At 40.8% G+C, this 15266-nt stretch overlaps 1 protein-coding gene across 5 annotated transcripts in view; it reads left to right on the top strand.

The window, feature by feature from the left end:
* The window catches only part of ACACA (acetyl-CoA carboxylase alpha), a 277236-nt gene that overhangs the window by 28050 nt on the left and 233920 nt on the right, over positions 1–15266 (top strand). For 4 of the 5 annotated variants that reach the window (XM_087956715.1, XM_087956703.1, XM_087956708.1 and 1 more), the window contains exons 4-8: positions 9010–9142; positions 10695–10833; positions 12055–12164; positions 13972–14053; positions 14945–15043. In XM_087956715.1, coding sequence (XP_087812841.1) covers positions 9010–9142; positions 10695–10833; positions 12055–12164; positions 13972–14053; positions 14945–15043 — 563 coding nt within the window. Of the gene's footprint in view, positions 1–5464; positions 5639–9009; positions 9143–10694; positions 10834–12054; positions 12165–13971; positions 14054–14944; positions 15044–15266 lie in introns of those variants that run through there. The other variant, XM_026680470.2, reaches the window with a different exon arrangement.

Genomic DNA, 15266 nt, shown 5'->3' with positions numbered 1-15266 from the left:
GATTCATTCTTGAAGCTCTTTGTACTTTGGTTGGTTTTTTTTCTCCAGTTCATTGGACACTTCTGTTATTAGCAGCACTTCACAGGAAAGAAAGGTGGGTGCTTATCTCGAGGGACTGTTTGAGATTCATTACCGGCTGGGAATGAAAATAATTCCCAGCGTTGCAATAAAACAGGCCTTGTTTTTAAAATAAGTGTGTGCATAATTACAGTCTTGGAAGCCTTGGTCAGAACAGACCTTGAGGACACAGATAAACCTCCAAGTTCTTCAACGACCCTCTGAAACGGGTGTCAAAGTCACGGTGTCATCATGTGACATATAGGGACTATTTTCCCCTTCACTAAACCTGGCATGGGTGTGACCAGCGTCACACAGCGTGTGACGCATCCGGCCTGTAAGCTGGGAGTTGACAGCCCTGCTCTAAAAAGGATGCAAATGACCAGCTGTCTGCAAGGAATATAAATCCTTCTATTCCTCATTATCCTGTCAGAGCTGAAGAAGCTTCTTGGAGGAGAAGCGAAATGTCTTCAGAAGAAAAAAAAACAAGATGTCCAATTGCCTCCTGAAAAAGCACCTTTGGGAGAAGCACTGTAAAGTTATAAGAAAACTAAACAGCCAAATTGGAGTGAGGCCCAGGAGATGTGACATCAAAGCACGCAGCTGTTGTGTGTAGAAAATATGGCATGAAACAAACCTTTGTGTGCCAGGGATCCCAGCCTTGAACATCGTTCTCAATGTGTTTGCTTTTCTTGGGCCACCAAGATAATTTGATCTGCTGCCGCCAAATTACTGGGAAAAATTAAATACTGTTTTCTTCCTCACCTCCTTCACTTTTTTTTCATCATCCTCTTCCTCCTCTTCCAGTTTAAATTAGGTTTAGAAATTGGTTCCCTATGTCCCACTCCTTCCCTCCCCCAAAAGCTTGCAAAATAATCTGGTCTGGAGTTTTCCCTAAATCCCGGTCGTATAATTAAATATATTCTCCTCTTTGAATAAGGCGAACAATTTAACCATTTCTGCTTTATCTTCCTTGCTGTGGAAATAATATGTGTTTCTGTTTACACTTAATAATCTTTATAAACTATCACCATTGATATTAACAAAATTCACTGTAAGCTGAAACAGAAAAAAAAATATTTTGTTCCCATCCATTTTAAGATTTTAAAAATCTTTTCTATAAAAACATTTCTAAAATCAAAACATTTGTTTTTTTAACGACCTCTTTAACATATCGACTTTAATGTTCACCTTCAGAGCAATAAAATTCCACCCATCCTTTTTGATATTCTGAGAATCTCTCTGAAGGCTTAATGCGAAACCAATGCATTCTTGGAATTATCTGGAAATGAGCATTTCGGAGGATGTCCGTTTCCAATGATTCATTAACAGTTTTTTTTTTCCTTTTTCTTTTAAAAAAGGCAAGGTTGGAAAACACTCTTAACAAGCACCAAAGTTCCCGTTGATCAAAGTATACAGGGGATGCAGCGATTCACTTAACAAACTGGCAAGAAAAGTCGCGAAATGTCACAGAACTCACTTAACAGCGGTCTGGCTTAGGGACAGACATTTTGGACTCAATTGTGGTCATAACTCGAGGACTACCTGTACTGAACTTGAGGGGATTTGATTCTCATTCTCGTGTTTGGACATCACACTGTACCACGTGTGTTTTGCTTGGTCTGTTGATAATCCCATCACACAAACCTCTTCCTCTAGACCAGGGGTGTCAAACTCAAGGCCCACGGGTTGCTTAGATTTGGCCAGCAGGGTGGCCCTGGAAACAGAAGAACCGGCCGGTACTTCTGCCAGGGAAAACAGCCCGGGGGGTGTACCTCCCTGTTGAGATAATTCCCCGTTAGGAGAATGAGCACATACAGGGAGACGTATTTGAGAGGAGTGTTTGAATAATACACACACAGCACACAGATACACTGTACAGTAAATGTAGGTTTTTACTTCCAGAAAGGTTTAAGCAAAGTCCAAAATAAGCAATCCCAAAGTCATTCACAAGTTAAATCAGTCAGTTTTTCAATCCAGGGATAATCCAAATATCAAATTCCAGTGTCAAAAACAGTTCAGTATCAGACTTACATCAAACCCAGTAATATCAGTCAATTAGAAGAAATGGAGCAACAGCAATACTTTCCAACAGAAGGAAACAGAGATACTCACTCAGATACACTCTCTTCTGATACTAAGACTAAGACAATCCAAGTTTCTGGCTCCATCTTATGGCTGTTTGAGAAACCACACCCAATTGCAGTTTTTGCAATCTCTTAAAGACATAGTACTAAAATGTTTATCCTGGTTTATATATTTCTAACCCAAATACCTGTTAAGTGACTTATATTCCCAACACTCCCCAAGCTCCATTTTTGCTGGCAGAGCGCTACAGGAGGCCATCGTGGCTGAAAACGGAGCTCGGGAGCTCGTTTTCACTTGGCAGAATGCTTGGGCTAGACATGAGTGATGTCAAGCTGGCCACACCCACTCTGGCTACAGCTACCCTGGCGCCTCCCCAGGTCAAACACCTGATGTGGCCCTCAATGAAATCGAGTTTGGCACCCCTGCTCTAGGCTGATGGGAAGATACTGATACAATTCATCACTATAGATAGTCTTTGGCCACAATTGTGATTGGAACTTCTATTGCTAAACAAAGTGGTTGTTAAATTAGCCTTACCCAATTGTGTGTCCTTTTTTGCCTTGGTTATCAAAGGGGTATTAAGGAATGCAGTTAATTTGTTCCATTTATGGGGTCCTTGGTGCACTTTGAGTTGTTTTCTTGACGTTTCAACACCCAACTAGGTAATGTCATCAGTGCTAAAAGAAGGTGGGATTGCTTTCTGTTAATATGCAAGTGGCTTGCCTTGTCGGTGTTGGTGGGAGTGTTCTTGATGGTTCCTTGATTTGACTTGTTTATTGTTAACTTGTTTGTCTGAGTTGGTAATTCCTTGATTGGGGCGTTGTTTACCTCATGATTGTTGGTCTAGTAGTAAACTTGGTGTAACTTCGTGTAAGTATTATCTTTCCAAACGTCTGAAGTGAGGTGGGTGAACATGTAAAAAAGGTTCAGTTTTGGAAATCAATTAATCCAATACAGTACCTTTGCATCCAAGCCATACATGGGAAGTTTTCTATTTTAGAAAGTTCATGTGGTGTAAGAAAGCGTGGCTGATGACGGAATTATAGGAGTTGAAGTCCACCCGTCTTTAAAGTTGCCAATGTTGAGAATCACTTTGGGACAACGTATAAATCTAAGTATTATTACTATTGCTGTGACTGGACTAAATGATAAAATAATTATGCCACTGATGAAAAGTGGCATGGTGCAGAAAAAAACTAGAATTGTGACTAAAATTCAGCAGTCCTCGATTTGCAACAGTTTGTTTAGTGACCATTCGATGTTACAATGGCAGTGAGAAAAGTGACTTATGACCGTTTTTCACACTTGTGACCATTGGAGCATCCCCATGGTCACATGATCAAAATTTAGACGCTTGGCATTTGGTTCATACTTACAACCATTGCTGTGTCCCGGGATCATGTGATCTACTTTTGTGACCTACTGACCAGCAAAGTCAATGGGGAAGCCAGATTCACTTAATGATCGGGTTATTCACTTAACAACCACAGTGATTCATTTAACAACTGTGGCAAGAAATGTTGTAAAATGGGGCAAAACTCACTCAGCAAATGTCTCACTTAACAACAGAAATTTTGGGCTCAGTTGTGGTCGTAACTTGAGGACTATCTGTGTTGCTTTTGCTGTTACTGGACTAAATGATAAAATAATGATAAAATAATGATACTACTGATGAAAGGTGGCATGGTGCAAAAAAAAAAAAAGCATTGTCACTAAAATATGGGCGAATAGGCAGCAATATAAATTAAATAAATAAATAAATAAAATATAGGTAGTCCTCAACTTACAACAGTTCGTTTTGTGACTATTCGAAGGTGCAGTGGCGCTGAAAAAAGTGATTTATGACAGTTTTTCATGCTTAACGTCCGTTGCTGCTTCTTCGTGGTCATGTGATCAAAATTCTGACCCTTGGCAACTGACTCATATTTGTGACGGTCACAGTGTCCCAAAGTTATGTGATCCCCTTTTGCGACCCTCTGACAGGCAAAGTCAATGGGGCAGCGAGGTTCAATTAACAACCACGTTACTACCTTAACAATTGCAGCGATCCACCTAACAACCGCGGCAGGGAAAGTCGTAAAATGGGACAAAACTCATTTAACAACTGTCTTCGCTTAGCAACAGAAATTTTGGGCTCAATGGTGGTTGAGGCAATTAACTTACGGCCTCAATTAACAGCTTTTTGGGGGAATTTGCTGGGATGTATTGACTTTTGAAGAGATTGCTTTTTGCGCATAGAAATATAAACCACCTTTTGGAGAAGGAAAGAGGAGAAAGGTAGATTGGTAACGTCAACCATTGGGAAGAAATTCTTGGGGGAAAAAAACAAACCCCAAACTGTTGAAAAACCAGGTTTCACGTGACTTTCACGTATCCTTGTCTTTTCCCATGAATTGCAGAATGGAATTACACAACTTGTTTAATTTGCTTAATTTACTCTGTGACAAATTCAGCTGGCCTTTTCTTTGTGACAAATGAGAGTGAGTTATCATAGTGTCCATGGCTCCCCCCGCGCCTGCATCTTCCAATTGTGCAATGCTTTCGGATCTGATCGAAAAATAAATTTTGTTTTTCCATTGGTGCCTGCAGTTACTTATTCAATATGTACTCTTAAAAACAGCAGATTTGTTCATTCATTCTGGGGTGGGGCCGGGAGTTGTCTTAACAGCTGTTTCAGCAAGTCGAATCTTCCAGCACTATTCCAGCACTATTATATATATAATAGTGTCATATAAATGGCTATATATCATAGTGTCATATAAATGACTTTTATGCGCTATTCATTTCTCGCAGCCTGGAGCTAAACCCAGCCTTCAGATTTAACTGGAAAACCCACTTTTTAAAGCTCTTTTTTTACACTTCCATATACTGGTTTTAATTTTAATATTTTTACTTATCCACTGCCCAGAGCCCCTCCGTGGAGGTTTCTAAATTTGATACATAAAACAAAAAAAACGAATAAATTTACTCTATTTTGCCAGCTTGGAGGACCACAGTTAAAATCTTGCAATTCGTGGTTCAAAATCTTGCAATTTTGATTTATGACAGCAGCGTTCTGATTTTGCAGGATGAGCAAGCGTGCTTCCCCATTGCATAACCAGGGAGCTCTTTACTCTGGCTTCCCTCCTCCAAGGCTCGTACGTATTTTATTTAATTCCCCCCCCCACCCTCTCTTTCGGCTGCAGCCTGTAGCTTCGTCCCTGCCCACTGCTGAGTGTGCACACGGGGGAGAGATGGGCATAAAAAAAAGCCAAGGGACAAAGGTTAAAAATGCAAAACAATTGATGGGAACTTTTTTTAAAAAAAAAATCCAGCTTATTTGGAGAGAAGAAGGCAACATGAAAAACTAGTTTAAAGAAGCTGCGTTGAGTGTTATGGTTGTCTTGTCCCTCGGTCGAGTCTCTAAACTTTGAAGATACTTTTTCTCGGGCAGCATGGATGAACCAAAGGGAGAAGAAAGCTCAGGTGGCATGAGATATCACATGCTTGAAAGGTAATAAGATTGTCGGCTGGACACATTTTTCTGATCTGATTTTAGATGGATCGCTTGGGGGGAGCTTTGATGTAGAAATTTGGACGACTTGTGTTTTCATTGTTGACGGAATTAACATTAAGGGAACTCGAGAACTGATTCCTGGTAGTTTTTACTCTTCATTTTTCTGTGTGGGAACATCCTTGACCTCTGACCACAATGGAGCCCAAAATGTCTGTTGTTTAAGCGAGACATTTGTTAAGTGATTTTGCCTCGTTTTACGACCTCGCTTGCCACTGTTGTTTAAGTGAATCACTGCAGTTGATAAGGGAGCAACCCGGTCGCTAAGTGAACCTGGCTTTCCCCTTGGACTTTGCTCACCTGAAGGTCGCAAAAAGGAGATCACGTGACCTTGGGACCCAGCAGTGGTCGTAAGTATGAGTCAGTTGCCAAGCTTCTGACTTTAGATCACACGATCATGGGGATGCTGCAAAGGTTGTAGCTGTGAAAAGAGGTCATGGGTTACTTTTTTCAGCACCGTGGCAACTTTGAACGGTCACTAAATGAACGGTTGTAAGTCGAGGAATACCTGTATTCGGTTATCTTGCCACTAGAAGGCAAGGGTTTGGAAAGGAAGGTATGGAAAAGTTTTTCAGGCTTTAAAAGAATGTTTAACTTTGCAGTTAAACAGAATAACAGAGTTGGAAGGGACCCTAGAGGTCTTCTAGTCCAACCCCCTCCAAATGGCTGTCTAATCTCTTCTTAAAAACCCACAATGTCTGAAGGCAAGTTGTTCCACTGATTAACTATCCTGTCAGGAAATGTCTCCTTAGTTCTAGATTGGTTCTTCTCCAAAGATTCAGGCTGTCCCTGGTTTTGAAAAACAAGCCACTAAGGCAGAGGGCAAAATCTCTTCCTCCAAGTTTCCCCCTCTGTTTCTAGTTTACTTTTTGTTTCTGAATCGCTTTTCAAGGTGAAATGGCTTTTGTTGTGTGGATTTTTTTGGTTGCCTGGAGCTGCCCTAGAGTCACATATAGGAGATGGGCGGTTATAGAAATTGGAAAAAAAAAAAAAGATTTCCTCAAATTTAGGGACCGTTTGAAACTACAACAACACTGAAAAAATGACTTGGAACTAGTCCTCAAGTTTACAACCATTGCAGCCTCTGCAGGTTCCCATGATAAAAATTCAGGCGCTTGGCAGCTGATAGGCATTTCAGCCTCATGATGGTATGTGGCCGCCATTTGCAATCTCTTCCAACAACCGAAGTCAATGGGAGAAGCCGGATTTGCTTAACGAAGAAGTGTTTCGCTTAACAAATTTAGCAATTCACTTAATAACCTTGGGCAAAGGTTCTTCAAACTTGGCAGGTTTAAGACTTGTGGATTTCAACTCCTAGAATTCCTGAGCTAACATCACTGGAGGAGGAGAAATTCTGGGAGTTGAAGTCCGCAAGTCTTCAAGCTGTCAAGTTTGAAGACCCCTGACCTTGGCAAAGAGGTCTAAGATTGGGCACAGCTCATTTTTAACAACTGCCTGGCTTAGCCACAGGAAATTCTGATCCCAATTGTGGTCGTAGTTCAAGGACCACCTGCAAATACAGGTAGTCCTCAAGTTACAACAGTTCATCTAGTTACAGCGGCACTGAAAAAGCGACCGTTTTTCACACTTATAACCATTGCAGCATCTTTATGGCCACATGACCAAAATTTGAATGCTTGGCAAGTGGTTCTTATTTAAGACGGTCGCAGTGTCCCAGGGTCATGTGATCCCCTTTTGCGACCTTCTGACAAACAAAGCCAAAGGGGAAGCCAGATTCACTTAACAGCCATGTTATTAACCAAACAATTGCAGCGATTCACTTAACAACTGTCGAGAAAAATTGTAAAATGAAGCAAAACTCACTTAACACATGTCTCACCTAAAAACAAAAACAAAATTCGTCTCAACTGTGGTCATAAGTTGAGGATTACCTGGAAATAAACTCACTCTTCTGATGGTTTCTCTGGACTGGTGCTATTATGGGATACTAATGCTGGAATTCTAGCTGTGTTTATTTAAGCCAGAAGGACACAATTTGGAATTGGCATACTTAATTAATTTCTGAGTTTTAAAAAAGATGTTGCTCTACTTTTGCCATCGCTTGGCCATAGCATGGGAATCTGGCATTTGTTCCTGGCTTATAGAATGGTTTGCATTGATGTGAGGATCAAATATTTCCATTTTAGGAGTTTCAATCCCTAGAGTTATTGACATTATCAGCATCTCTGCCCTGGGCAGCTTTGTCTGTGCATCAAAATCATATTTGGACTCCTAACGACTGTTCGGACATGTCCAGGCAGTTTCTTGGCTAGTTTTTCAGAAGTGGTTTGTTATTGCCTCCTTTCTAGGGCTGAGGCAGAGTGGCTGGCCCAAGGCCAACCAGGTAACTTTGTTCCTAAGGCAGGACTAGAACGCATGATCTCCTGTTTTTTGCAGGCAACTGAACTTTGTTTTTCCTTTTGAAGGCATTACCTTGAAGACGTTTCACTTCTCATCCAATGAACGTCTTCAATTCTGACTGAATGGTGGAGAAAGGAACCGAAGAAGCTTCTTGGATGAGAAGCAAAACGTCTTCAACGAAAAACAAAGTCCAGTTGCCTTTTGAAAAAAGCACCTTTGGGACAACCATGACCTGGATGACTAAGAATCTCCATAGACACATGTCTAGGGTTGAAGACAACATCCTCAGAACTTGATTTGTTTCTGGTTCTTCTTCAAAATGCTAATGCATCTCTTAAAATTCTTTCTTTGGGGGGGGGGTGGGATATCTTTGAAAGATCATAGTAGGAAACAGTCAATATAAATCATATATTGTGGATTGGATATAGATTTCTTTCACCATCATTTCCTACCAGATTATTTAACATTAGATGCCAAGACCTCAATAAGACCTTGGCTAATAAGCTACAGACCATCATTCTAGAATCCTGTATGGATCTATGCAGAGGTGTATGATTTGATTGCTTATTTGTACCCTATGACTATCGTTAAGTGTTGTACCTTATGATTCTTAACGAATGTATCTTTTCTTTTCATGTACACTGAGAGCATATGCACCAAGACAAATTCCTTGTGTGTCCAATCACACTTAGCCAATAAAGAATTCATTCATTCATTCATTCATTCATTCATCCATCCATTTAGATCAGATATCTCCAAACTTGGCAACTTGAAGACTTGTGGACTTGAATTCCTCAGCCAGCCATACTATGCTGGCTGAGGACTTCTGGGAGTTGAAGTCCACAAGTCTTCAAGTTGCCAAGTTTGAGGACCCCTGATCTAGATTTCTAGTCAAATCTCTGCAACATCTTCTGACAACTCTAAGGGTGTTGTGTTCTTTGTCTTCCCAGGCCAAGCATGTCCGGCCTTCATCTCATGAAACAAGGCCGGGATAGGAAGAAGGTCGATCTACAGAGGGATTTCACAGTTGCATCTCCAGCAGAGTTTGTCACCCGTTTTGGAGGGAACAAAGTTATTGAGAAGGTAAAGAATGGAACTTCCTTTCTTAATGCATAATTGTGTGATTCTTGTTATTTTGAATACACTGGAAACGAAGAAGTCCCATCTCCATGGAATAATTATTTACATTTTTTAAAGTCCCTGTTTAACTTAGAAAGGAATAGAATAGAATTTTTATTTAGAATAGGAATACAACATAAATAGAATAGGAATAGAATAGAATCTTTATTTAGAATAGAATAAAATAGAATAGAATATAAATCTTTATTGAGAATAGAATAGAAATAACTCGATACCCGTGCTTTGCTACAACACTATGTGGTCGAGCTTAGTGTTTTTGGGAGGAAAATAAAGGGGGCGAATTCTGCCTCTGCCTGCCAGCATTCATCAGTATTCATCTGGCTAGTGTCCTGTCAGTGTGTGAGAGAGTTGAAGGCTGTTTGGCAACTGAAACAATATTTGCTGTGTGAGCAAGAAGGAAACAGCGTGGCTTAGCTCAACTGTTCTATACTAAAGCTGCTTGCCGCTGTGAAACTAAAACTGAAACTGAAACTCCTCTCCTCTGCTTGTGTTTTGCATTTGGAACAAATTTCTTTTCAGGTGGGGAGGGGGAGTAGAACTCCTTAGTATCAGAGTGTGTTAATAATAATAATATACGAAATACTAATGCTCTGATGGTCATTTCGAAAAATCCTTTCTTAGTGAGCATCTAGAAGCCAAGAGGGACATATGTGCCAAATTTCAAGTTTGTAGGCTTTACAGTTCTGGAGATTTTGTGATGATGCGTGAGTGGGATTTCGCTTTCATATATATATATAGAGAGAGAGAGAGAGAAGAAGAAGATAGAATAGAATGGAATATTCATTGAGAATAGAATAGAAATCTTTACTGAGAATAGAACAGAACAGAACAGAATAGAATAGATCAAGTGTGATTAGACCCACAAGGAATTTTTTCTCCGGAACATAAGCTCTCAGTGTATATACAAAACAACAAAGTAATAACAAGCATAATAAGGATACTGTAGTATCAGTATTCATAGTATCATTATTCAAATACAAGTAGTCCTTGACTTACAACAGTTCATTTAGTGACCATTCATGGTTGCCCTGGTGCTATAAAAAAGTGATTTACAACCGCTTTTTATCCTTACAACTGTTGCAGCATCCCCAGGGTCACTTGATCAATATTCAGACGCTTGGCAACTGTCTCATATTTATGACGGTTGCAGTGTCCCGGGGTCACGTGATCGCCATGTACCAACTTCCGACAAGCAGAGTCAACGGGGAGAGCCAGGTCTCCCTTAAGAACCCTGTTACTAACTTAACGGCTGCAGTGATTCATTTAACTATTACAGCACGAAAGTTCCTAAAATAGAGCAAATTCACTTAACAGCTTAGCAACAAAAATTTGGGGCTAACTTGTGGCCATAACCTCTTTCTGTCCATTATTCCGGGCAAGGTGGACATATGTTTCTGTCAGTTGTGGCTGTCCAGATAGTTATTTCCTAGTTTGATGGATGATTGTAAATCTGAACCATTTTATCCTTTCCCCCTCACGTTTCTTCTCTGTCTAGGTTCTCATTGCCAATAATGGGATAGCGGCCGTCAAATGCATGAGGTCCATCAGGCGTTGGTCTTACGAGATGTTCCGGAATGAGCGAGCCATTCGTTTCGTGGTTATGGTGACGCCAGAAGACTTAAAAGCCAATGCAGGTGAGCTTAAAGATTATGCTTTTCATGGTTCCCTCTGGAAAAATGGTAAAATAGGAATAGGAATCGGAATGGAACAGAACAGAATATATGGAATGGAATGGAATGGAATGGAATGGAATGGAATAGAATAGAGTAGAGTGGAGTGGAGTGGAGAGTGGAGGGAGGGAGTAGAGTAGAGTAGAGTAGAGTAGAGTAGAGTAGAGTAGAGTAGAATAGAATAGAATAGAATAGAATAGAATAGAGATATGGAATGGAATGGAATAGAATGGAATAGAATAGAATAGAATAGAATAGAACAGAATAGAATAGAATAGAATAGGTAATTGGGAATGGAGTAGAATAGAATAGAAACAGAAACTTTATTGTCACTTTTTTATTGTCACTATTGTCAAATGCTAATCAGCATGCATTAAAATGAAATTTCATTGCCTTCAGCTCTCAAAAGATAACCATTATGCATATAGGCACATACACACACACATATGTGACACAGAGAAACATCGTCATCTAGTTTGGATGTACATATATACATGGTGAAAAAAAGAATCTTGCGAGTTTACCAAACCGATAAGAAGTGGCATTCAGCAGGTTCTGACCAATTCTGGAGAACTGGTAGAAGAAATTTTGAGTAGTTCAGAGAACCAGCAAATCCCACCTCTGACTGGAGATTTTACATTATCCTCCCCTGCCACGCCCACCAAGCCACGCCCACAGAAACTGTAGTAAAAAAATTTGAATCCCACCACTGAAACGGGTGGCCTAGGGAACAAAACTGTTACAGAATCTGATAATCCTGCTAGAAATACTTCAAAACCTCCCCCCTCCGCAGAGGGGAGCAACAGAAACAGACCGTAAAGTGGGTGTGTGGGGTTTCTAACAATGCTTTGAGCTTTAAGCACATAGCACTTACAAGCAGCATCCTGAATAAGGGAAAGCGAGCTTCCTATAATCTTCTCGGCTGTCCTCACCACTCTCTGTAGGGACTTTTCTATCGGAGGCACTGCGGCCACCCAAACCAAACAGGGATGCAGTTTATTAAATGCTCTCAATTGGGGCTCTGTAAAAAGTGGCCGGGACAGAAGGAGAAAGATGTGGCCTCCTCATCCGACGCAGGGAAATGCAGATGCTGGAATCCTGGAATATTGGTTTTTAAAAAAAATCTGATTTGGAAAGTTGCCAATTGAATGAGTAGCTCAAACACTGTCTTTTTCATATTTTCAGAGTATATTAAAATGGCTGATCATTATGTTCCGGTCCCTGGAGGTCCAAATAACAATAACTATGCTAACGTGGAACTGATATTGGAGATTGCAAAACGAATACCTGTGCAGGTGAGAAGGTGGAAATACAGAAGTTTAAAAAACAAAGAATGCTTATTAAGGATGTAGGTGGCCTTATTCTAGCATAGTTGTTTGCGTAGATTTCGCTAAGCATGCTATTCACTTTGGTTTGTAAACTAGGCTTGATTAAAGCTTAGCATGTTGTGTGGACCAAGCCAATTGTGGTTTATTTAATTCACATAGTTCAAGAGATCATGGTTTAGCTTGTTGCGCATTGGACTTGTGATTGTCTGAGCTTCCTTGATATGTTACAGAAGACAGAAAAGAGGTTGCTTATTGAGTGACCTGATCAGATTTTATAAATGCACCTTTCCCAATCAGTGACCACGCTGGTTGGGAATCCTGGGAGTTGTAGTCCAATGCATCTGGGGAAGTTCAGGATGGAGAAGAATGTCCTCACATCTGGCAAGGCATGGAGAAGAAACCAAGAAGAGGTGGAGAAGCCAGCTGTTAACCAGTGGAATGGATTGCCTCCAGAAGTTGTGAATGCTCCAACACTGGGAGTATTTAAGAGGAGATTGGACAACCATTTGTCTGAAGTGGTTTAGCGTTTCCTGCCTAGGCAGGGGGTTGGACTAGAAGACCTCCAAGGTCCCTTTCCAGCTCTGTTTTCCGTTGTTCTGAGTGGAATATTCTGGGTGAGGATACAGTTGATGTCTTGGAAGCAAGCCAGAATATTCCTAGGTATTTTAGAAGTGTGTGAAATAATTTAGGTGTGTTAATTTAGTCTTATTTATAAGGCATGCATGCTCAAACCTGTTTGGTTTGGAATGGAATGCCAATCCCCAGTGCGTGAAATGTTGTTGGCTTCTGTGCAGTATTGTGAATTATTGTCCAATAATGTGAATTAAACTGGGGGAGAGTTGCAGTCACAAATCTTTCTCTGCAGGTAGTCCTTGATTTATGACTGGTCACTTAAGAACCGTTCGAAGTTATGACAAACTTGAAAAAATGTTACATATGACCCATCCTCAAAGTTACAACGGCTGTACCATCTCCACGGTCATATTTTGGACCCTTGGCAGCTGATTCACATTTACGACCAGTTGTAGCATCCTGCGGTCACTTGTTTCTATGTTCTCTGGTCATGTTTTTCTGGCAAAAAATGCCTGTTAAACTGGATTCCGACTTGCATCCATGTGATTCACTTAATGACCATTTGTGACTTGCTTAATGACCACTGTTAAAATGGTTGTAAAATTGAACCTGGTCATGTGGTAACTCGATTTATGACTGCAATGATATACAACCAAAAAATGATGAAAATAGGAAGTAAACAGTGCTTTTTGGCAAAACTGCCGTAAAATACAGTCACGTGACCACTGGATCCTGCAAATGGCTGTAAATGCGACCGGACATAAATTGAGGACTAGCTGTACAGGCAGTCCTTGACTTACAACCACAAGTGAGCCCAGAATTTATGTTGCTAAGTGAGAAATTTAAATTTACCCCAATTTTATGCTTTTCTTGCCACAGTTGTTAAGTGAATCACTGCAGTTGTTAAGTTATCAACATGGTTGTTAAGTGAATCTGGCTTCCCCATTGTCTCTGCTTGTCAGAAAGTCGCAAAAGAGGATCATATGATACTGCAACCGTCATAAATACGAGATGGTTGTCAAGCATCCAAATGTAAATCACGTGACCAATAATCGTGAGGGTGAAAAATGACCATAAGTCACTTTTCAGTGCCGTTGTAACTTTGAACGGCCACTAAATGAACAGATGTAAATGAAGGCATACTCTTATTTGTTTTCGATCTCCTCACAAGGAAGTCTGACTTCTGTTTTTCTAATTCCAGGCCGTGTGGGCCGGCTGGGGCCATGCGTCAGAGAACCCCAAGCTTCCAGAACTGCTCCACAAAAACGGCATTGCTTTCATGGGTAAAGTGTTCAAAGTTTGTCTGAAATAGATCCAGTTCAGTGGTGCTATTCTACCAGTTCGGCCTGGGGCGGGTGAACCTGTAGTAAAAAAGTGTTACCATTCGGCTGAAACGGTAGTAAAAAAACAGCTACCGGTTCGGCCAAACCGGTATTTTTTTTTCCTCCCGACGATCAGCTGTTCCGACATCAGCTGTGCAGGGATTCCCGTCGCTGAATTGTTGCTTTGCCCAGGAGGCTTTCTTGAGGCCCAGGAGGCAAAAAAAAATGGAGCGAAGGGGGGTGCTGCAAAAGAAGAAGGAGGAGGAGGAGGAGGAGGAGGAGGAGGAGGAGGAGGAGGAGGAGGAGGAGGAGGAGGAGGAGGAAGAAGAAGAAGAAGAAGAAGAAGAAGAAGAAGAAGAAGAAGAAGAAGAAGAAGAAGAAGAAGAAGAAGAAGAAGAAACAACGCCCACCCAGGCACATGGCCACGCCCACCTAGCCACACCCCACAGAACTGGTAGTAAAAATATTTGCATCCCACCCCTGATCCAATTAGTTTATTATTGTGAGCGATCTCATGGGGTCCTGCCAGAAGACAAAGCTAGTGTTAGGAATAGAATGGCTCTTCTGATAATTGCATTCTTCTGATGTTCTCTGAAAAGCACAAGAATATTGAACAAGAAAAAAGAAAAGGAGGCAGCTTGAGAAGAACATCCTGAAGAAATAGAACAAAATGAGGAATAAACCACTGTCCCAAAAACGGTGGCTGTAGGCGGAATATCCAGGAAAGCAATTAACACAGTTGAAGTGGACATGATAAGCGGTGTGGCGTTCAGTAAAATCAACGCTAGTCAATGAAAAGAACAATTTTGATCTTGCTGCTGAACCTTTATTTTATTTTTTTATTTTTTCTAGGTCCTCCAAGCCAAGCGATGTGGGCATTAGGAGATAAAATCGCTTCTTCTATAGTGGCACAAACTGCGGGTATCCCTACCCTTCCGTGGAGTGGCAATGGTAAGACATGTTCAAGGTCATGGGGCTATGGACCAAATTCCTTCATATGTTTAAAATAAACCCTGAGAAATGATACGGGATAATAAGCAGATTTGACCCTGGGAAATTTTTTGGTCCTTTCTCAGCTTGGTGGTTTTCTAGCAAATGTTTCATTACCGAACTAGGTAACATCATCAGTGCTAGAGGGAAGGGGACGAGGAAAATTTAGAAAGTGATAAAAAAA

This window comes from Notechis scutatus, chromosome 1 (assembly GCF_049901735.1).
Source record: "Notechis scutatus isolate UNSWTSFEM ecotype Mainland chromosome 1, rNotScu1.2, whole genome shotgun sequence".
NCBI lineage: Eukaryota > Metazoa > Chordata > Lepidosauria > Squamata > Elapidae > Notechis > Notechis scutatus.
Note: the sequence above shows the minus strand (reverse complement) of the source record. Positions and strands in the feature narration are given on the sequence as shown.